The 24,070-nt window shown below is 34.4% G+C and overlaps 3 protein-coding genes across 3 annotated transcripts; 1 reads left to right on the top strand and 2 right to left on the bottom strand.

The window, feature by feature from the left end:
• Nucleotides 1-7,801: 7,801 nt before the first annotated feature.
• Nucleotides 7,802-8,705, bottom strand: LOC148195092 (uncharacterized). The gene is made up of 3 exons (XM_088095086.1): nucleotides 8,493-8,705; nucleotides 8,086-8,418; nucleotides 7,802-8,002 (listed from the first exon to the last, which is right to left on the bottom strand). The coding sequence occupies exons 1-3, from the start codon at nucleotides 8,703-8,705 to the stop codon at nucleotides 7,802-7,804; spliced, it is 747 nt and encodes a 248-aa protein (XP_087951212.1).
• A 6,322-nt stretch (nucleotides 8,706-15,027) lies between these two features.
• LOC124843057 (leucine-rich repeat receptor-like protein kinase PEPR1) lies at nucleotides 15,028-18,832 on the top strand. Its single transcript, XM_047319686.2, is given in 8 exon segments — nucleotides 15,028-15,245; nucleotides 15,554-15,742; nucleotides 16,176-16,233; nucleotides 16,236-16,602; nucleotides 16,605-16,731; nucleotides 16,733-16,818; nucleotides 18,127-18,585; nucleotides 18,684-18,832. Coding segments are annotated over 8 exon segments (1,653 nt in total).
• A 1,973-nt stretch (nucleotides 18,833-20,805) lies between these two features.
• Nucleotides 20,806-23,427, bottom strand: LOC148195091 (uncharacterized). Its single transcript, XM_088093786.1, has 2 exons — nucleotides 23,084-23,427; nucleotides 20,806-21,016 (listed from the first exon to the last, which is right to left on the bottom strand). Exon 1 carries the CDS (start codon nucleotides 23,358-23,360, stop codon nucleotides 23,085-23,087), a length of 276 nt encoding a protein of 91 aa, XP_087949912.1. The 5' UTR covers nucleotides 23,361-23,427; the 3' UTR covers nucleotides 20,806-21,016; nucleotide 23,084.
• Between the last annotated feature and the right edge of the window lie 643 nt (nucleotides 23,428-24,070).

The raw sequence follows: 24,070 nt of genomic DNA, 5'->3' as shown, positions 1-24,070 counted from the left end.
TGGCATTAACAATGATGATTTGAATGTTGAATTCCTAAAATATATAAGAGTGGATAAGATGAAATTGACCCCCAACAACATATTCATACATATATTTCATTGAAAGTGTTTATCTTTTGCTTTTTGCCATTGATCAAAACTTCATGCATACATATTTAATTTTCGTCTTTTGCATATAAAAATCTAAATATTTCGTCTTTAAGTCTTAGCTAATCAAGAAACCACACAACTAAACTAGGCCGTGAGTCCTTTGGGAAGAACGATACTTGGTCTCACCAAGTTTATTACTTGAACGATTCGGTCATACTTGCCGATTGAAAAACAGGTTTGTGACATCATATTTTGGTGTTCATAAATTTGTCCATCAGCTATCTATTACTGGTCTAAAAGAAGAAGGCTTCATGTCTCATGAAAGAAATTCTGAACTCAACCAATGGATCAACAAGAAGAAAATTTATAAGGAATATCTGAGAAGTCCAACAAGGCTAAAGGTATACAAGCCGTATCTACTTGATGGTTTGAAAGTGGAAGAAAAAATGTGTGTTTTTGTATTTACCTGGGTAATACTACCTGGAAGATGTTTACGTGATCATCTAACTACTGCAGATTTATTTTTGGTTCATGCCATAAAAACCCGGATATCAACCAACTGGGTTGCTGTTATGAGTGAGCACATGATTGAAATTGCAAGTAGTCATGGACATATTCTGCCATATGGTGTTTGTATCAGTCGTGTATTGAAGCATCATCAAGTTGATCTCACTAGTGAAAAAAAAATTTGGTGCACCAAATCAAATGAAATAGGAAAAGCGGCATTGAGACATAATGGTCTAAAGAAAACAAAAAATGGCTGGGTGTTCAAGGATGTTACAAAACTCCTTCTACCTTCACTCCACAAACTGAGTTTAAAAGATTTGTTGTGGACCAATTTCGAAGGCTTTCAACAAGAATTTCAAAAGTTGAAAAATCTTTGATCATGATTCACAAGAAATCAGATGAATACAATGCTCTCACAACTCCCTCAACAAGTGAATCTGATGATGAAGACGACACAACAAAAGATGAGTCTATGGAGACATCTGACTCAAATTAGGAAGAAGAGTCCATTTTAGTTTATTTTTCTGAAATTAATGTAATATTTTAATATATTTTAGTATGTTTTTGTATGTTTGAACTCTGTTTGAAATTTTAATATATACTTTTTGTGGTTATATTTTCATATTTTTCCTTTGTTTAATGTTATTATGGGTTTTTCTTTAAAATCCTTGAAGTTTTTTTACGTCGAATTCTTAAAAACGTCGACGTTTGAAAAAATAAAAATAGAAAAAAATGAATGTTACGTCCATATTATAAAAGTTGACGTCAAAGATCAAGTCCATTTATATAAATACACTTGTGGATCCTTGATGTAGTCCTCCACTTATAAAATTTAGTCGTAACTTGTCACTCTGATATCATATTTTTTATGTATGTTTCCTCATAGCTCTTTCAAGGTCACAAAAGTTAGGGTGACGCATGAAAGAGCTATAGAAAACATAAGAAATAAGTTAACAGATTTGAATTTTGTTTCAAGTAGTACAATTTCATTCATATTCATAACGATTACAATCAGATTAGAAGCAAAACAGACACAGAACAGAAACACAAAACCGACTCTATACTAAAATTCTAAGCCTCTATTCTAATTCAAAATATTTCCATTGAATCCTCCTCACTAGACTCTTAACTTGAATCTTCAGTTGGAGAATCATTTTTATTCTTTTTCTCATGCAGAGCGTCTATCTTCTGTTCGAGTCTCCTGAGTTTTTCAACAACAAATTTTTCAAAATTGGTTTCAAGGACGAAGTTGGTGCGGTCTTCATTTCATGCAGGTGTGCTTCCAGAACTTTGAACCATATTCTCTTCATCCTTGAAGCACCATCCCTTTGTGGTCTTCACAAGGCCAATGGAAGTCAAGGTGTTTCGATTTATCACATTTGACTAGTTACAAGAGCATTTGTTTTCACCACTAACATCCACACCTTGAAGGGTCTGGATTTTACTGATAAACGTAGCATATGGTAGATGCCGTGCATGTTTGGTTCTTGCATCAATCATATGATCTCTTATTACTGCCACCCAATTGGTAGGAACATCATTCTTGATGACATACAACAGAAAAACATCTTCAGTTGTCATTTTGTCTTGTACTTGTACAGGGCTAGCAGGTAAAATCACCCAAGCAAGAATGTGTGTTGTTATCTTTTCTTCTTTTTTCAGTCCCTCATGCACATATAATCTTTCAATTGTGTATCTCCCAGGAAACCTTAACCAGTTACTGTACACATTCTTTTTCTTCAGCCATCTGTTTGTTTTTGAGTACCGTAATTGAGAGAATAACCCTTCGACTTTTAATCTTGTAAGTTGAAACCAAACATCATTGTCAATGTGAACATTTACTCCTTTTACTCGAGAATAAAGGACACCATCTTTGTTTCTCATATTGTTGTAGAAGAGCCTTACTAAGTCAGGGTACCAATCACCCTTCATCTGGACAAGTGTAGAGAGACCTTGAGTTTCAATCCATTCTTGGAAGTGAAATCCCTCTTTTTCAAATAAGTCGAGGTTCAGATATTTGTGAGGAACAATATGTTTAAACTTCATCCACCTCAGAAACTCTAGACGAGTCTCCTCATCACTGATCCACCCGGAGATATCAACATTTCTTGCAGCCACAACAGCCTTTCCTCTGTCTGTTGAAGGATGTGATGAAGAAGCCATTTGAATTTGGATACCAGATAATTTTCCTCAGTATTAGGGTTTACCAATATAGAAACAACTCAATGTACATAAGATTTTCAAATTCAATGTATATAAGGTTGCGCAACGTCACACGTTCAACATTAAATAACATAACAGCCAACGTTAACAATAACTGGTGGCATTGTTGTAAATAAATTCATTCGATACACGTCGAGTGGTATGAATAACGGACGTGGATCTCTTTTTTCAAATATTACGTCAATTGTGTAACTAGATTCGAAATTTAAATTCTCTTGAAGTTGTTTCCACCATAAGAAATCAAATAACTCTGAAATCTAACGGTAGAAGACAACTCCAAGACAATTTAAAAAATGATTCATACATTGTTGAATGTTGAAGTTGAACATCTTCTTTATATAATTATTTTAGATCATAAAATTGTTTCAGCATTAAACATATTGTGAACCATTTTTCTTTTTCCTAAGCGATTCCCTTTCAGTAAGATAACTTAATCATTTCTGTACTATAAAAAGCATTTTATTGACTTGAATTTCAAAGGCCACCTTCATATGAACTGAGACCTGAATGCAACACTTTGAAATTCAAGTGAGCAAATTGCAATTTGAGGAACAAAAATGCTTCGAAATCTAAGGAAAAGAAAACACATAGGATATAAAAACCATGAATCCTAATATGTTCAACAAAGAAACAGGACGATAGGGATTACACGAAATTTAAGCTATATTTATAGATGAAATGATGATGTCAGACTGTCTAAGAAATAGACGTACATTATATCATTAATAATGCTTAGCAACTGCCACAGTCCATCATCTGTAGCCACGTCGAAGCCCAGCCGCAATGGACGTTCAAACATCATTCAGTGGAAAGTAATACATCTCTTTTGATTCAGATAAGAACTAATTGACTCCCAACCCCCAACAAAAGACGTGAAAAACATCGTTGGAAACAACACACCATTAATGTCCCACTACTCCACAGAGTCGGACGTACTATTGAACGATTAAAAATTAAAAAGAAAAAAATATTAAAAATTAGATGATCCACTCACGAAAATTAAATCATTATAAAAGCAGTACATCGTGTAATTATGATTAGTAACTGCCACATTGTATGAACGTCGAAGCCCCGCGGAATTCGACGTTCAAACATCATTCACTAAAAAAGTAAAAAATCTCTTTGGATTCTGATACAAACTTCTTGCTGACTAAACGAAGACATTTCTATGATGAATAATGATATAGGACATCATTGAACACAAATATTTGACACAATCTCTAGACTTTTGCATCTTATGCACTCAACATTCAACGTCAACTATATAAATTTAATTTGTATTGCAGTTGTTTCCACCAGAAGAACTAATTGACATCCAACCCCCAACAAAAGACGTGAAAAACATCGATGGAAACAACACACCATTAATGTCCCACTACTCCACAGAGTCGAACGTGTTATTGATGATTAAAAATTAAAAAGAAAAAAATATTAAAAATTAGATGAACCGCGCGAAAATTAAATCATTATAAAAGCAGTACATCGTGTATTTATGATTAATTGTCTAAACGTCGAAACCCCGCCGAATGCGACGTTCAAACATCATTCACTGAAAAAGTAAAAAATCTCTTTGGATTCTTATGAACTCCTTGCTGACTAAACATAGACATTTCTATGATGAATAATGATATAGGACGTCATTGAGCACAAATATTTGACACAATCTCCAGTCTTTCCATCGAATGCACTCAACATTCGACGTCAACTTTATAAATTTAATTTGGTTGTAATGTTTTCCATCATCTTTGGTCTTCATTTTAGATGTTGTGTTTTGTAAAAAGGGATTTCTTTTTGAAATCCTCTAAGCTATAGGACGTCAGTGATCTAAAAAAACAGACGTCAATATCCAGGCCTTTGCATCAGAGGTACTCAACATTCAACGTCAATTGTGTAAATAGATTCTAAATTTAAATTGTCTTCAAGTTGTTTCCTCCCTTAGAATTCAGATAGCTCTGAAATCTAACAGAGGAGTGCAACTTAAGGACAATTTAAAAAAGAATCATACATTGTTGAATGATGAAGTTGAACATCTTCTTTATATAATTATTTTAGATCTTAAAATTGTTTCAGCATTAAACATATTGTGAACCATATTTCTTTTTCCCAAGCACTTCCTTTCAATATGATAACTTAATCATTTTTGTACTATAAAAAGCATTTTGTTCACTTAAATTTCAAAGGCCACCTTCATATGAACTGAGACATAAATGAGGCACTTTGAAATTCAACCGAGCAAATTGCAATTTAAAGAACAAACATGTTTCAAAATCTAAGGAAAGGAAAACGCCAAGGAGATAAAAAACATGAATCCTAATATGTGCAATACAAAAATAGGAAGCAAGGGATTACGTGATGGATGCAATATTTATAGATGAGTCGATGACGTACATCGTTTAATTATGCTTATTGAATTCACACTCCACTATTTTGTCTAAACGTCGAAGCCCCGCCAAATTTGACGTTCAAACATTATTCAGAAGGTGGTAAGACCAAGTATCAAGTATCGTTTCCGAAAGGACTCCGGACCTAGACAGTTATGTGATTTCTTGATTAAATTAGACTTCTAAACGAAATCATTGTGTTTGAATTGTGGAAAATAAACATGAATGCAAGTTTTGATCAATTGGATCGAAAGAAGAAAAAGTGATTAATGTAAAATATGGAATGATGATGTTGTTGGGGTTCCGACTTATCCTATCCACTCTCATGTATTTATGAATACATCTTTCTTCACTAATATTAATGTCACTTTCTAATTTACCTTAAACCCGATGTCTCGGTGAAGAAAGCCTACTCCTAATCACTACTTTACAATGTCTTGTCTCCCTAGCAATTATTCATGCATTACATTCGCATAGAAGCTTAAAGGAAACCAATCTTCATATCCCTATGTCTAGGTAATATTGCTTTTGAGAGAATTTCCTAAGTTCTAGATTTACCTATCTGTGTCCATATAAATAACATCAATGATCATGTAATTGAATGAGTTAAACAAAGAATGCATAAAGTATAGAGGAAAAACCCTAACAAATAATGAAGCAAAGCATATAATATAAAGAACCAATTCAATACATGAGAGTTTCAAAGGATTACATCATTTTCCCAACAATAATGGAGGTTTAGTTCACCATAAACATGGTGAAACTAGATGAAAAATAATGAAATAATGAAAGATAGAACCCTAAAAGTTGAAGATCGGAGCTTCTGCATCCAAAATTCGCCTCCGAGGGGTGAAGAGAGTGTGATTTCACCTCTTTCTGTCCAAAGATGCCAACCCTAGGTCGACTAAAACCTTATATAGTTTATTAAAAGATACAGAAAATAGGCCCAAGCTTAATTAAATGGCGCTCAACGGCAGTTTTGGCGCTCAGCGGTAAGTGCGGTACTTCAGAATGGCGCTCAGCGGCAATTTTGGCGCTCAACGGTAAGTGCGATACTTCAGAATGGCACTCAGCGGTGATTGCGGGTCTTCTTTTGTGCACTTTTACTTCCTTTCCTTAGTCCAACTCCTTACTACTTCAACTTCTTTCATCTAATTCATCTTAATTCCTGCCAAAACAAGGAAAACCAAGCATAAAACCCATCCAACTCTCTTATTTCCAAAACTTAAGCAAAAACATGATTTCAAGCTAGTTTCTAAGTCATAAAGGTTGTCTTGAAGGTCAAAATTAAGTATAAAAATAACGGTTTTTCAACCGTTATCACAACCCCAAACTTAAAACTTTGCTTGTCCTCAAGCAAAAAAAATGTAACTTAGTCTTCCACCAATCAATACAATGGTTCACCATATTAAAAAACTCTTCCTTTCAAGACAAGTAATTACTCAAAACAGCTCATAAAAAAGAATTTAGTCAAGATGCACACATGCTTCAATTAAGATCATTGTGGTGTTCACATAATCACATAGTATCCAACAAATGTTATTCTCATGAATGATCAATTTACTACGCATAGATGTAATCATGTGCTCATGGAATCTTTCCTCACCAGATAAAGTGTTTCACTCAATCATACAAGTGTATCTAAAGGTCACTAATTCACTTTACTATCACAATGTCACATGAATTAACTTTGCCTTTCATTTAACCACAATCAAACACACTCACAAGGACTTTTCTATGGCTTATAATGTGGCTGGGCTAACAAGAAAATTGGTTTTTCTGGATCACAAAATCCTTGAGTTAAGAGAATCATCATTTAAACACAATCATTCTTATTTATTCCCAACTTTCCTTTTCATTGAGCTTTTCTTTTTCTTTCTTTCCTTTCCTTTTTCTTTTTCTTTTCACGTACTTAACACTTAGCTCTATGCTTTTTATTTTCCCTTTTTAAACTTCCCAACAACCCCAAACTTGAACCTTTATCAATACCACAAATAATATTCTCAACTCAACTCAAGGTAAAGATTTTCAAAAAGGGTTTTCACATCATGTTCAAGGCTAAAGGTTCAAAGGATAGAACACATAGCGCTCTCTTTAATTGGGCTAAAATCATGCATATGGCTAAAAAGGAATAACAATAAATGGCCTTGATCATATGACACATACAAGCAAGTGATTCAATCATAGAAACTTGGGCAAAGTCATTCATTCTTTCAAAGTAATAACACTCATTCACAAAAACTCTAGAGTTCAAAACCTCACATATAAGCCCATTCATCATTCCACATATTCCAGATTACACATCCTGCTTAGCATCATAATCACAATTACAACATCATGCATTTGTTCACATAGCTTGTGAACAACCACCTGTATATCAACATATAGTGCACAATCTCAACATCAATCAATATCCAAGTGTCATCAAGCAATACTCATCATGCATAAATCACAAGCAAACCATCATAGCAGATAAAGTTTCACACTGAGTACATCACAACCTATTCTAAAACCAGAAGCAAATAAGAAAAATGAGTTTAGAACACTAGGGTGCCTCCCGGTAAGCGCTTGTTTAACGTCACGAGCGTGACCCAATAAGCTCAAGGATCAACCAACTTCATCACTATAGACAAGCGTTCCACTTCTCCTCCCAGATAATGCTTGAGACATTGACCATTCACTACCCAGCTTCTCTGTGGATCATTAGCAGCTGGATCAACCAATTCAATTGCTCCATGTGGATGCACACCTTTCACTATGAACGGTCCTGACCATTTTGACTTGAACTTTCCAGGAAACAGCTTCAATCGTGAATTGAACAATAACACATGCTGCCCTGGATTAAAGACTTCTTTATCAACTTCCTGTCATGATAGAATTTTACCTTCTCTTTGTAATTCCTGGATGAATCGTACGCATGTAACCACATCTCTTCAAGCTCCAGCATCTGCCTCTTGCGTTTGTTCTGAGTTTCATATGGATCAAAATTCAAAAATTTAAGAGCCCACAAAGCTTTATGCTCCATCTCCACTGGTAGCTGACATGCTTTCCCATAGGCTAGCTGAAAAGGTGATAAATCCATAGATGTCTTCATTGTCGTCCTATATGCCCAGAGAGCATAATCCAATTTATGTGACCAGTCCTTTCTTGACGAAGCAACTGTTTTCTCCAAGATCCTCTTTATCTCTCTGTTAGACACCTCAGCTTGCCTATTGGTCTGTGGATGATAAGGTGCAGCTACCTTATGCCTCACACCATAATGTTTGAGTACTTTTGCCAGCTGAAAGTTACAAAAGTGAGACCCTCCATCACTAATAAGTACTCTTGGAGTGCCAAGCGTGAGAAGATTTGCCTCTTCAGAAATTTGATCATAGTGCTGACATCATTTTTGGGACACGCCAATGCTTCCACCCATTTACTCACATAATCCACCGCCACCAATATGTATTCATTGTTGAAAGATGGTGGAAAAGGTCCTACAAATGCCCTGTAATGGCATCTCATGACGCCTTGAAATAGTCCGAGTTCTTTGACATTTATCACAATTTCTGGCATGATTATGAGCATCTTTAAACAATGTAGGCCAATAAAATCCTGACTGGAGAACTTTTGTTGTTATTCTTTCTCCATTGAAATGTTCCCCATAAGGTGAGTCATGATAGTGCAAGAGAATTCCTTCTGCTTCTTCATTTGTCACACACCACCTCAGAAGATTATCTGCTCCAATTTTGAACAAATAAGGATCATCCTAGATAAACTGCTTGACATCATGCAAAAATTTCTTTCTTTGTTGCCAATTGAGATCCTCTAGAATTACTCCTACAGCATTGAAATTAGCCATATCAGCAAACCACGACCTTTGTTGAATATACATGAGTGTTTCATCTAAAAAAGATTCCCAAATTTCTGCTTCTTTGCTAGTAACCTCACTGTTAACCAACCAAGATAAATGATCAGCAATCAAATTCTCACTCCCCTTCTTATCACGAATTTCCACATCAAATTCTTGTAGTAGAAGCACCCATCTAATCAGACGTGGCTTAGAATCTAGCTTTGTTAAGAAATACTTTATAGTTGCATGATCTGTGTATATGATTATCTTAGACCCAATGAGATAAGGTCTAAATTTCTCCAATGCATACACTATAGCCAGAAACTCCTTTTCAGTAGTAGCATAATTCAACTGGACATCATTCAAAAAATCACTAACATAATAGATTGTGTGAAATACTTTCTCTTCTCGATATTTGACTTGGTGTGATGCATCTCTGTTGTTAACTTGTCTAAATATTTTTGGATAATTATACTTTGACAACATTTTTTTGACAATATTTTTTTCTAACTGACCTATCTCCATTTTTGTCCACAATATTCTATCTTAACACCTTTAGTTTATCAGTCAACTTACTTTTTTCTCAAACTTAAGGTATTATAATTTAAAAATCAATCAAAGTCTTTTAGTATAATCATACCTATCTTTAGCGTAAAACATTCATTTGAAATTACTTTAAATAATACAATAATATTTATTACGATTTTAATTATTGTGATCTATAACTAAATTCAATTCTCATAAAATATTATTATTATTATTTTCCATATGAAATTAAATTAATATTTTAAACAAATAAAATTTTATTCTCTTTAAATTTCACCGACAAAAGCACAAAAAAAGGGCGGGAGGCTAAAGAAAACCTCGAATATCGATAACGTTGCATTTCTAATGGGAGGTTATCTTAAAATGTAAATATTATATTGAAATATAATGGTAATGGGAGGTTATGAGCGGTTTTATAAAGGAAAAAACACAAATAGGAGGGTCGGAGGATGAAGAAGAAAACGTCGAATATCCCTAGAATTGGACGTCTTTTTCTAACTCTTTCTCTTCTGGCTGACAATCTTACATCCCTACCCTCTATAATTCGACGTCTCCTTTGTATTTTTTAAGCTGAGAAGTTGAGAAGTTCAGAAGTCGAGATTGTGAAAGACGTTCCTAAAATTTTATTCAGAAATGGCTTCTTCATTGTCATCATCAAGAGGAAAAGAGAAGGTTTCCCGGGTTACAAGAAACGCAAGCCCATCTGGATGGATAAGTGATCCAGACATTCGAGGAAAGTTTTTATACTGGACACATTCCAAAAATGTAGTTCCTCACAAGTATCTTGACCTGCAATTGTTTAAGAATGAAGGGTTGCTTTTTACAAGAATGGATTGCATATCAAGGGCTTACTGATTTTGTGCAGATGAAAGGACATTGCTATCCAAATTTGGTTGAGGGTTTATACACAAACCTGAGGGTTATAAATGGGATCATTCACTCAAGGGTCAAAGGTGTTAACATTACTATTGACGATAATGTTTGGTTAGATATTGTTGGACTAAAAGTTGAAGGTTTGGATTCTCATATTTGTGATTTTGAGTCAAACAGATGGCTAACAAAGAGATCTATACATATAAACTACTTAAGATATCCAGGAAGGTACAGGGTGGATAAGCAGTACCTACATGATGGCTTAAACAAGGAGGAGAAAATGATTGCTTATGTCCTGACTTGGCTACTGCTGCATGGAAGATTGAACGAGGACAGAATGTCAACAGAAGATGTATTTCTGTTGAATGCTATCAAGACTAGAATCCTAACCAACTGTGTTGCGGTACTAAAACACCACATGATTGCTGCAGGAGATGATTATGCATGCAAATTGCCATATGGAGTATTTATCAGCAAGGTGCTGGAACTCTAAGGAGTAGATGTATCTGAAGAAGAAGGAATTGTGTGCAAAAGGTCAAAAGACATTGGTATACCAAGTCTCTCATCTATTGGGCTGAAAAAGACTGTGAATGGATGGTTCTTCATTGATGAGCAAACTGTTGGAAGTCCACCTACTCTTGATCAAGATCATCCTAAAGATTCTGATGATGAAGATTCAATGGAATCTTTTTGATAATTATTTTAGAGCCTACTTTTCTATGAATTTTGTTTTTTATTTTGTAATCATGGCTAGTAAGCCACCTATGGTTTCTGTATTTCTTTCGGTTTTAGATTGAAATGAAATGAAGATTTATTTTAGTAAATGATCTGTGAATTGTGAATGTTGATTGCATTGTATGTGGACTAACCCTCAATCTAGTTGAGAATAGAAGATTATGTTGTTTTAATATTGATCAAAAACTTATCACTGGTTAAAAGTGCAAATTTCAATACACTGCTAACTTGAATCAATTAAGGGGGTATAGGACGTCGGTTATCACATAAAACGATGTGAACAATGAATAAACTCCAGAGGTCTTTGCATCACGGGTACTCAACATTCGACGTCAATTGTGTAAATAGATTTCAAATTTAAATTGTCTTTAAGTTGTATCCTCCCTTAGAAAAAAGATAGCTCTGAAATTAACGGAAGAGTGCAACTTAATGTTTGGTCAGATATTGCTGGACTGAAAGCTGAAGGTTTGGATTCTCATATTCGTGATTCTGAGTCAAACAGATGGCTAACAAAGAATATATATAAACTGTTGAAGATATCCACGAAGGCACAGGGTGGATAAGCAGTACCTACATGACGGCTTAAACAAGGAGGAGAAACTGCTGGAAGATTTTTCGAGGACAAAATGTCAATAGAAGATGTATTTTTGTTGAATGCTATCAAGACTAGAATCCCAACCAACTGAGTTGCGGTACTAAACGACCGTATGATCGCTGCAGGTCATAAATATGCACACAAATTGCCATATGGAGTATTTATCAGTCAGGTGTTGATACTCCAAGGAGTAGATGTGATGGGGAAGTGCATACCTAGAGAGAATATACTAAATGACTTTGCCACTTTGAAACTCTTCACTACTTGACCCATTTATGATCATATCAAGATGTATCTCAAGAAGACAAACTTTTGTGCAACAAGTCACAAGAAATTGGTATACGAAGTCTGTTTCCTATTGGGCCGGAAAGGACTGTGAATGGATGGTTCTTCAGAGATGAGCTAATTGTTGGAAGTACACCTACTCCTGCTATCATATTGCCTTCATTCCAAAAACTAATTTTGAGAAATATGTTGTTGATCAATTTAGGAAGAAGTCTGAAAGGGATGAGAGAGTTGAAGATGCTCTTTTCAGATTGGAGAAGAAGGGAAACAAGAATGGCATTGGCTTTGAAACTGAAGATTTTGATGATGAGTCAATTGATGAAAATTGAATGGAATCTTCTTCATAAGAATAGGGACTACTTTTCTATGTGTATTTTTTTTTATATTTTGTAATCATGCTATTAAGTGACCTCTGGGTTTAAGTACCGTTATCGGTTTTATTTTGAAATGAAATGAAAATTTATTTTAGTAAACGATCTGTGAATTGTGAGTGTTGATTGCTTTGTATGTGGACTAACCCTCAATCTAGTTGAGAAGAGAAGATTCTGTAGTTATGATATTGATCAAAAACTGATCACGGGTTTAAAAGTGCAAATTTCAGTACACTGCTAACTTGAATCGATTAAGGAAGAAGTAAAAAGAAAAAATTTCATGTCTCATTTTAAAGAAAAAAGAATCATAAGAGCGTCACTTTTTTCGTATTGGCGAAAGAAAAAAACGTCTAAGCCCCATCGAATACGACATTCTATTAAGCACACAATTAATGCTCCCATTTACTTCAATTCCCTTCACGTTCCTGCCCTGCATCCTTCGACGTTCTATGGGAGGGGAGAAAAGAAAAAAGATCCGAAAGTGTGCTACTTTTTTATACTGGCAGAAGAAGAAAACGTCGAATTCCAACGGAATTCAACGTTCTATTGATGTTGTCGTGTTTAAAAGAAAAAAGTAAAAAGAATTAAAAAGGTAGAAACTTTTTGCTTCCAATACTACGTCCAAGCCCCTTCAAATTCGATGTAACCTTTGCAATTTATAAGAAACAATTAATAAAAAAGGCGCGTTGTTTTAAGAGAAAACATCGAATGGTTTGGGACATTTACGTTGTTTTTAAACATAACGTCAAATTTTTTTTGTATTTGACGTGAAATTTATTTATTGAATGTAAAAACAAAACACAGTCTCACTGTTTGTTCGTGATTCCATTTCTGCTTGAAATTTCTTCTTGGTGGACTGCGATAAAGAAAGAAGGTTATTTTTAAGTTGTTTCTGTCTTTGTAATGTCATTTTGTTCTCATTTCTAAGGTTGATCGATTGTTTTTCGTTTATCTTTAGGCTGTTTTTCATACGTGGTAAGCGAACTTCATCATCTTCTCTAGTTACACCATTTGAAGTATGTTTTTTTTTTCTTAAATTACTCTTACGTATGATGTATGTGCTCGTGTTTGTGTTGTGTTTGTCGATTCTGGACGTATGATATATGTATAATGATACTATGATAGTTTTTTTTTTCCTTCAACGTATGATATTTGTGTTCGTTCATGGTCAGCGAACTTCATCATCTTCTCTAGTGACACCATTTCAAGTTTGTTTTTTTTTTCCTTCAATATCTCTTACGTATGATATATGTGTTCGTGTTTGTCAATTCTGGACGTATGATATATCTATAATGATAGATATTTGTGTTTGTGTACCTATACTATGATAGTTTATTTTTTTTCCTTCAACGTATGATAGGTATTTATTTTTGGTTCTCTACGTAAGTTAGTTTTTTTTTTCGTGGATTCTTTGCTTTTAGTGTAGTAGTATGGATCGAAGCTGGATTCATCAGCGTCGCATTAGTGAAGAGTATGAGCAAGGGATTTCTGAGTTCATACAATAATCGAACAGTTGTTATTGACCGTTCGGTCATGTCTCGTACTCAGTCATTAATCGGTTTCGGTCTAGTGGAATAACTATTCATTCATGACCATTCGTTCTAGTCATAGTTTTAGATATTGAACTAGTATTCGGTCTAGATAGAGTATCCCATACAATCTAAGTGCTCGGTATAGTATAAGCTTTCGTTCTAAGTTTTTAAGGGATTAGTTTGAGCTATGAGCGTTCGGTTTAGGGTTTACAGATTTGGGCTAAGTTTCTAGTAGTCAGTTTTCTATAGTGGTCGGCCAGTAATAGCGTTTGGTTAAATTCTTCTGTTATCTCGTATAAACCGTTCGATTTTTCTCTCAGATGGGTAGCGTGAAGGTGTTCGGTCTCCAATGTCCACAGGTTTTCTTTTTATTATGATTGGCAATGTAGTTGATGTATGATTTGTATGTTAAGTGGTAAAGATATATGTTTTAAAATATTGTGGAAGAGAATTCCAAGGAGGAATGTCTCGTGTATGGTTGTGAAATTGTAAAGTATGAATATGGATATGCTAACTTGATGTTCATCCTGATATTCTGTGATTACTCATTCTCAAGTAGAGAGGAGTAACTCATGTCTGAGAATGGCAGGAGGTCCTACCCCCTCAGGGTGCCGAGGTAGGTATTATGGGATTAACCTTGGGTAGTAGCTTGATTGGTGTCAGCTGTTTCACTACCACAATGGCAAGGACGTCTATAGCTACATATTCATAATAAACTACTCCTAAAAATGGCTTATACAGATTGGTTTGTTAAGTTTTTGAAGCTTATTGTTCTCTGAGTCTTCAAGCTAATTAAAGGAGATAAAGTTATTATTATTATTATTATAACTTTCCAAGTAAACAATTCAAGTAATGCCTTTATCCCCTTGCTCTTGACCGCCCAATTTTTTGGGGACTTTGGCTTCATGCCTTGAAGGCTTTATCTGCTATTCACTAAGTAAATATTCTCAAATTGTCACTAAGAATAACTTCATGTACTAGACCTGCATTTGAAATTCTTTTTGCTATCTAATTATTATATCTCAAGTATTTTAATATTTACCTTGACATTTATATAATGCAGAGGCCAGTGGTGGACTTCTATATTTCTGATTTCCAATCTAGACTGAGAGCATTGGTTAAAACAGGCTATGGTGCAAGAGTGACTCCTTATGTTGACGATTCTATTGAAATTGATGTTAGCCCTGACAATAAAGACATGTCCCCAGAGTTCCTTCGGTGGTTGAGAGACAGAAATACTTCAAGTGATGATCGAATGATGCAATTAAAAGAAGGGTAAAGTTCTTCCCTTTGCGTAAGAGTTTAAATCTCCAGGTTATGCATTTGTCTAACGGGAAGTTGTCAAGGTTAAATCCTTTTCAATAGTTGTTCAGGAGAGGCAAAAGCAGCTATTTTTCATAGCGTGTTGCTTTGTGTAACGTATCTGCGTATTGGTAATATACTAACTGTAGCCGTGTACATAATTCATAATTCATGTCATGCATAGTGGTACTAATGGTGACCATATGGGCTCTTAAGTTGGGGTGACCCTCGGTAGGTGGGTAAGATATTCTTATGAGACTTCCATTGTTCCTTTTGTGTAGGTACATCAAAGAAGGTAGCACAGTTAGCGTAATGGGAGTTGTTCAAAGAAATGACAATGTACTTATCATTGTCCCTCCTCCTGAACCTTTGACGACCGGATGCCAGTGGGCTAAATGTATATTTTCAGTTAGCCTTGAGGGTTTTATTTTGAGATGTGAAGACACATCAAAGATTGATGTCATTCCAGTGTAGTTGCGCTCTCCAGAAACCCCCATTTTGATATTCTTCTTTGAAGAAGTATTTTCTTACCACGGCTTAAAAATATGGTGGTTCGAGTTTGTATTCTTGTAAGTGTTATTGGTAAGCGTGATGGGTCTGCAACTGACATCGGTCATTTTCTTTTTCCTACTCTCAACTCCTACTTTGTTGTATAGCTAATGAAAATTCGTATTCGTTTATTATTCTGAGGCTCTTTTAATGGGTGTGGTTTTTTGAACTGAAGCAACCTTATTAAATTACTTCTGCATCTTCTGTCCGAAAAGCAAAACGTGACGAAGGATTACGAGGATAAACGTAATTATAACAATAAAATCCACGAATCTGGAACCTTTCGAGAAAATATACGAAACATTCAAGAATACTAAAAGTGCAATTGAAATGGTTGAGCGAGAATTGCTTTAGTGAGGGCCTCCCATCTTTCCTGTCGGAATTCAAAATGATTTCTGAGCTACAACTTGGTGTGGCAATCTGTTTGGAGGCAAAATTCCTATATCAGGTGGAGCAATGCAGAACTTGATCTATGGTTTGAATCTAAGTTCAAATAGGTTGACTGGTGAAATTCTTAAAGAGATTAGGAACCTGAAAATGTTGCGAACACTGGATCTGTCTCATAACAATTTGACAGGAAGCATAGAAGTTCTTGGTGAACTCATCTCCTTAGTGGAACTCAATATTTCATACAATTTTTTTCGTGGTCTTGTACCAAACACGCTGATGAAGTTGCTTAATTGTCCCTTGTCATCGTTCCTGGGCAATCCTGGCCTATGCATCAGATGTTCAGCGTCAGATTGCTTGGCTTGCTCGGAAAGAAGCTCTCTAAAATCATGCGATGAAAATCTACTAAACGGAAAGGCTTGAGTAAAGTTCAAACTGTGAAGATGTTTCTTGGATTGTCCATATTTCTTGGTTTGTCGTTACTGGAATTAGTTTGTGTTATTGTTTTTGGGAGAACAGGAAAACCATATCTCTTCTGAACAGGGTTCTTCATCCCTTCATAACAAAGTCATGGAGGCTACAGAAAACCTAAATGATCGATATATTATTGGTAGAGAAGCCTGATAACAGTTGAAAAACTATTATTATTTATACTTAAAATTAACCTTAAAGACAACCTTTATGATTTAGAAACTAGCTTGGAATCATGCTTTTGTTCATGTTTTTGAAATAAGAGAGTTGGATGGATTTTATGCTTGGTTTCCTTGTTTTTACAGGTTTTAAGAAGAATTGGATGAAAGAAGTAAAGTAGGAAGAAGTTGGAATCAGAAAAGAAAGTGAAAAGTTCACAAAAAGAGAAGATGCGAGTACCGCTCAGCGGAAATTACCGCTGAGCGGCGTTCTTGATCACGTAGTCACCGCTGAGGGGCAAATGCAGTTGAGCGTCAATCTGAAGGTCCGCGCTTACCGCTGAGTGCCATTTTTATGGGTTTGGGCTTACTTTTATGTAATTTTTAGAATAATATATAAGGTTTTAGTCGACCTAGGTCAATCATCTTTGGCTGGAACGAAGCAGAAACACACTTTTTCACCCCTTGGAGGAGGATTTTGGATGCTCAAGCTCCACTTTTCAAATTCTAGGGTTCTATCTTTCATTCTTTCATTGTTTTTCATCTAGTTTCACCATGAATATGGTGAACTAAACCTATATTGTTATTGGGGAATCAATGTAATCCTTTGAAACTCTCATGTATTGAATTTGTTCTTTATAATATATGTTTTCTTTCATTAACTGTTAGGGTTTTTTCTCTTTTCTCAATACATGCTTTGTTTAACTCATTCTATTGCATGATTATTGATTTTTTCGATATGGACACATTCGGGAAAATCTAGATCTGGGGAATCTCTCCCAATAGTAGTATAAACCTAGACATATGAATATGATGGTTGGTTGCCTTTAAGCTTCTGTGCTATATAATGCATGAATAATTGCTAGGGAGACAAGACATTGTAAACTAGTAATTACGATTAGGCTTTCTTCGCCGAGACATCGGGTTTAAGGTAAATTAGAAAGTGATATTAACATTAATGAAGAAAGGTGAATTCTTGAATACATGAGAGTGAATAGGATGAAATTGATAAACCCCAACAACATAATCATTCATATAATTCAAATCATGTGTTTTGCTTCTTCTTTTCCATTGATCAATACATGCATTCATATTTACTTTTTAGTAATTTGCATTTAAAATCTCAAAGAAATGGTTTTACAAGTCTTAGATAATCAACAAATCACATAACTGTCTAGGCCGTGAGTCTTTTGGGAAAACAATACTTGGTCTTACCAGTTTTATTACTTGATACGATTCGGTTAGAGTTGCCGAGGGTTAACAAAGCCCAGGGAATTAAGTTGTGATAGGTCCATACAAAGCTTTTGCGATGAAAAAGATAAGATTTACTGCGAGTCAAGGTAAGAACTCAAGCATGGCGAGAGAAATTCAGACCCTTGGGAAAATCAGGCATCGAAATCTTGTCAAATTGGAAGACTTTTGGTTGAGAAAAGATTGTGGTCTAATTTTGTATAGCTACATGGCAAATGGAAGTCTCCATGATGTTTTTCATGAAAGGGCTCCAACACCAACCTTAAAGTGGAATGTCTGGTATAAGATAGCTGTTGGAATTGCTCATGGATTAGCTTATCTCCACTATGACTCTGACCCTCCCATCGTGCACCGAGACATCAAGCCCAGCAATATACTTCTAGACTCTGACATGGTGCCTCACATTGCTGACTTTGGTATTGCCAAACTTCTGGAACAGTCTTCTCCTGCTTCAAATACCATTGCTGTGCCGGGTACAATTGGTTATATTGCTCCAGGTAAGTCTTGTACATTATTCTTGATTGGATGTGTGTTTCCTTTACAAATCGGATTTAATAAATCTTCTTATGCATTGGCATGTCTGTGACATGGACAGAGAATGCTTATGCAACAACAAGTAGTAGAGAGTCTGATGTGTACATTTACGGGGTTGTTTTGCTTGAGCTGATAACAAGAAAGAAGGCGGCAGTCACATATCCTTCGTACGAGGATGGTGTTTTGGTGGATTGGGTTAGGTATGTCTGAGAAATACTTGTATGAGAAAATCTATAATTATTAAATAATAATAGAATTACGCGTTTTAATTTGTAACAAAGTTATGTGTTTATAAATGTAAAATCTGTACACTAATAGTATACAATAATTTTACACTTTCACTTAATCATAAATTTTAATTAATAATCTGTTTAATTATCCTAAAAGTCTTGTTAATGACTATTTTTAAGTAGTTCACTTTTTTGAACTAGCGGTAATATAATTTAAACCCTAATAAAAATATTTTCATGTTATTGTTGAGAATACATTATTTTATTTTATATGATATCTTAGAATTTAATATTACTTTATATTTTGACGAAGATTGATTAAACTTAAATAATAATGTAAATAATGTGGAATACATAATACATACACTGCGCGGTTTAATGAGGAAACAAAAGCAAAACATTACTTATATTGTATATTCATAATAAATCATGAATTTATCAAAATTTAGTTTTTTTTTTTTAAATTTTTTATTAACAATTGGCATTATTTAATTTTATTCCTCTAAACTCATGAAGCACTGGTTTTAGAAGAGATAAAGTGGAACTGACTCTAATAAATAAATAGATGTACAATAGAATTAAAACTTCACTTTATATATCAAATTAGTGATAGAGATTTTAAGGACACCATAACTCATTACATGCATTTATATATTTATCTTGTTCTCTAAATTTTTAAAAGCGATGTATCTTATTTTTATTTAGTATTTTACTTGTAGACAACATGACAAATTAACTGTCTATCATGTTTAAGTGTTTATTTGTTTCTTGTTCTTCACATTATTATTGTATATAAAAATACTGAATAAATTTATCACAGTCAATGTCAAAACTAGTCTCAGAAATACATATATAATTGAATACAAAATATCAAAATATTTTAGAAAAACTCAATGAGCCTATTGCGTTCATTAGGGCAACCACACCTAAAATTTCCAAAGAAAGAAATATTACAGATATTTTAGCCAAAAAAATAAATAAAAATAAAAATCCTGGTAGAGGTAATTGCCTGCACCAAATTTAAATAAATAAAATAGAACATCATCATTCCCTGTTCTTGAACCAAATTTAAATGCTGATTATTCCCTGGTTGTAACCATTGCTTTATGTGCTGGAAAATAGCTACCTTTGTTTTGTTGGAAACCTAACAAGATAGGTATTTCTTTTTCAACTAGTTCACCTTTTGAGCTTAATAAAATGTTCACTGCATTGTTTCCTCTATGTGATTTGCATAATCTTATTTTTAGCTCACAGTGCGAAGCCCTAGAGACTTGAAAATAACACTTATCATTGTTCAATCCTCTTTAAATTTGTGGACAAAATCACTTAAAGGAGGGAATGCTGAAGATCAACCAAGGAAATGGGACTATAAAGCACAAGTAGATCAATGACAGGAAAACGCAGGAAAGGTAAATGAAGCCCAAATTGAGCCAAATTCACACATATAACAATTTATTCAACTTGTGGAATAAATATTATGGATAGGCTGAATACAAAGACCACGCTCGTTTTCTAATTTTTCCTTTGAATTTTTGTAGTTATTCCAATGCAATAATTTCAGATTATTCTAGATATGTTGAGTCTGTTTTTTATGTTTTACTGGTTTTGAAAGCCATTATTTGATAAGGGAGGTTTTATCCAGTGAATAATTCATTCTTAATGTTGATACGACACGAAGTCAGTGAACAAGAAACTGGAATGCTGATACCAAGAAGTCAGTGAACAGGACACTCTATCAAGGTCAACATGGGGAAACATAAAGATTCAAGAGTTGAAGAAGATAAAAGCTCAACAAATATCCTTTCGGCTAAAAAATATTATGCCAAAAATCAATGCACTACACGAAACGCTCCAAACTAAGTAGTAACATTGACACCAGAAAATTAGACAATCCACTCCCATCACAAACCTAACCTTTAGCTGCATTCTATTACGACACAATAGACCATTAAATAGAGATGAAACATTGTTTAAATAGAAATATAGCCAGGAACTGCAAAATAATGCAAGAATCTCAAGGGAAAAAATCCTGCCAGCACCATGGTTATATGGAACCTTTATTCAAAATAGAGGAATAAAAAAGCACAAACCAGTATGTTAAAAGCGGAAATTATAACAAATTCATCCTTTTCCACCAATAATGCTAGAGGCAAGGTCAGCAACACTGCATTAATAGAGAATACAAAATATGATTACATAACACAATGGTAGGTACTGCAATTCTAAAGGAGAACGAACCTAATCACACTATCAAAAGACTATAATAAAAAATATTCACAAACAAAGAGCAATAAATTTAAAGGGACAACAAAAGTGTTTTTCCTACAGGATAATGTCTAAATCTAAATCATATCTAATGATGAACCATTTAAATCTAAACTTTCTTAATGGGACGTATAGTGTTTTTGTTTTAAGTTCCATTTATCCTCTGTCTCCAATATTGCACTACCCTTCATCTAATTCACTCTGCTTATTAGGGTATTTACAAGTCTTCTCTACACAAAGCCCTACTACCCAAGGTAAGATTTACCACCTTTTCAACAATAAATGGTACACCAAATCTGTTAGGAATCAAGAAATGAAAAGAGAAAGAAAAAAAAAGGTTTAATTGAATAGAATGAAAAGAACAAGAAATAGGAAAGTTCTCTCTCCTTCAAGGCCTTCACCTTCAAAGAGTCATGAGCCATTATTTTTCCCTATTTTCTTGCCTTTGTGTACCGATCTTAATTGTTAATGCGTGCTTAATTGTCTATTGTTAGTGCATTTTCATTGATTGGGTTTTATTGGGCCAATAATTCAGATTTTAATTAATTTGAATACATTTGGTCTAATTTTTGTTTTTAGGTTTTGTTGTAAAGCATTTTTCTGGGCTTGGACATTTATTTCTTGGACTGAAGAGTGCCACATCACCTTTTTCCACATCACCTTATGGTAGAAAATCACAAATGCAACTAGCTCGGAAGGCAAAAGAAAAAGAACCTCTAATAGCTAGAGAAGAAAAAAATTCTAAGAACTAGAATTGAAGAAGCTAAAAGAGTTAAAGAGGAGGAAGCTAGAAGAGAAAGGGAGGAGAGAGAAAAGGAAGAAAATGAGAGAAGAGAAAGGGAGGAGAGAGAAGAGAGAAGAGAGAAGAGAGAAAAGAAAGAGAGAGAAAAGAAAGAGAAAGAAGAACTTGAAAGAAGCGAAAAGGAGAGGGAAGAAATCCAACTCAAAAAAGAATTGCTACTCAAGGCACCTCCTACTCTCACAATTATAATTCAATCAAGAATTTTAAAGGGAGTTTTCCATGCTACTCAAGGCACCTCCTACTCCCACCATTATAATTTAGTCAAGAGTTTTAAAGAGAGTTTTTCAATCTTTGAATTCTTACCATTTCATTAATGATTCTCATTTCTTTACTTTTGAAAATCTAACTCCACTTTCACTCCCCATTGTTTTTAACTCCTGAATAGCTTTTGAAAAATCACATTTTGAGTTATTTTTGCATAACAAGTTACGAATAACTCAAGGTGGACAAAAACTTTCTTGTAAAATAGGTCTTATTACTTTTAAAAAAAATCCAAAGAAACTAAAACAAGAGGTGTTCAGTGCTTCAAGTGCTTCAAGTGCTTTGAAAGAGAGAACATTTCTTCTGAGTATCCTCACAAAAGAATAATGGTTTAGAAAGATCAACACATTGGAAGCCTATACGACTCTCATTCTAGTGAATCAGAAGTTTTAAATTTTGTAAAGGAAAATCATTTCGAAAATACAAAAAGACTTTAATCATTTCATTCATGCCATTCAGCTTGCCCCGAGATGACGATAAGGAACTAATTTAAAACCAAGACAAAATCATTACCCCCTCAGACTTCAGTTACTAAAGACAAAGTTTGTCATGTTATATAACAAATTGGACCATAGCAGTGACAGGTGCATAGATTCCCCATCAACTCTCCTAACCAACTCCAGAATCTCAACCCAAAGGGTTAAAAAAGCTGTGAATCTCTAAATGCACACCAAAAACATAATGCATTCATAACTAATAAGAGCATGTAGACCAGTTAAAACATCAGCCTCGAAGTACTAACATAACCTCTATACAGTAACCGACGATCAAAGAGACAACAAAATTTAACCAAAGAAAAGGAAACGAATATTAAAAAAAAAAATAAAAACTAAAACAAAATTTACTTTTGCTTTTAGATTTGAAAACTGCATACTTGGAAATTAGGGTTTTCGAGAATAATACCTCATTTAGGTGGGGCGGAGTAATGTTGGAGGAGATCATCATAAGGGTCCCTCCTACCAGGAACTTGGCTAATTTGGGCATCCCATGCAAGCTGAGAATTGTGGCGTTCGAATGTCCAGAAACCATAGGGCCGCATGGGGTAGCTCCACATCTCTTTTGTCTTCTCGCACCTGTCCTTCACTCTATAAACGTGCTCCCTGAACCTCCGATCTCTTTCCTTCGGGTCTTCCATCAACTTCAATACCAAGTTTTCCGCAAATTCCATGATGAAACCCATTTTCCCTCTCTTCTCTGCCCTTCCAATGAAAAAACAAAAAGTCCCCAAATTTAATCTAATACAACCCTAAATCACGAAATATGAAAGAGAAAAATACATTTTATAATACATATACTTTGTATTTCAAAAGGTATCTTTTTAAATTATTTGTGGGTATTTCATATAGGTTAGACTTGTGAAATCAAAAGTGAAATCTATAATTTTTTTACAATATCTTTAATAATTTCAATTAATATCTGGAGTTCTATCTCTAGTTCTTGTATCAATTTCGAATTGAAAAAATGGAATACTAAATCTATTTATTGTCTCTTTGCTAGTAAATTGGTAGTATAAAAACAAAATAGATGTATAAATTATAATAATGGACATAATTCACCAAACTGTACTAAAACTACAATTAACTGAATTATATTATACTTAAAAAAACTAAACTTATTTTAACTAAAACTAATTAAACCATTTTACAGTTCAGTTAAAAGAAACTGATCTCTATATAATTTAAGTGCAGTTAACTGTGAACCACAGTTTCTTCCTAACTGAGAATTTTACCCCCAAATTGAAAACCCTTAATCTAAGGGTTGTTGAATTCCCGCGATTTGCAGCTGCAAGTGCTGGCGTTGGAGTGTGTGTTGGAGATTGGGTACTTCGAACGCAAGGAAGCGGTGGAGGCTATGGTGAAGGAGGGGTTGGTGGAGAAGCTGGTAGAGTTG

Source organism: Vigna umbellata, chromosome 7, assembly GCF_029865625.1.
Source record: "Vigna umbellata cultivar VRB3 chromosome 7, Vumbellata_1.0, whole genome shotgun sequence".
Classification (NCBI taxonomy): domain Eukaryota; kingdom Viridiplantae; phylum Streptophyta; class Magnoliopsida; order Fabales; family Fabaceae; genus Vigna; species Vigna umbellata.
This window is presented reverse-complemented; position numbering and strand designations above follow the sequence as displayed.

Coding starts and splice junctions, on each gene's coding strand:
- LOC148195092 (XM_088095086.1), bottom strand. CDS start 8,705: ATGAGATGCCATTACAGGGCATTTGTAGGACCTTTTCCACCATCTTTC. Junction 8,419..8,492: donor TGATGGAGGGTCTCACTTTT/GTAACTTTCAGC, acceptor TATCATCCACAG/ACCAATAGGCAAGCTGAGGT. Junction 8,003..8,085: donor CCAGGAATTACAAAGAGAAG/GTAAAATTCTAT, acceptor TCACGATTGAAG/CTGTTTCCTGGAAAGTTCAA.
- LOC148195091 (XM_088093786.1), bottom strand. CDS start 23,360: ATGGGTTTCATCATGGAATTTGCGGAAAACTTGGTATTGAAGTTGATG.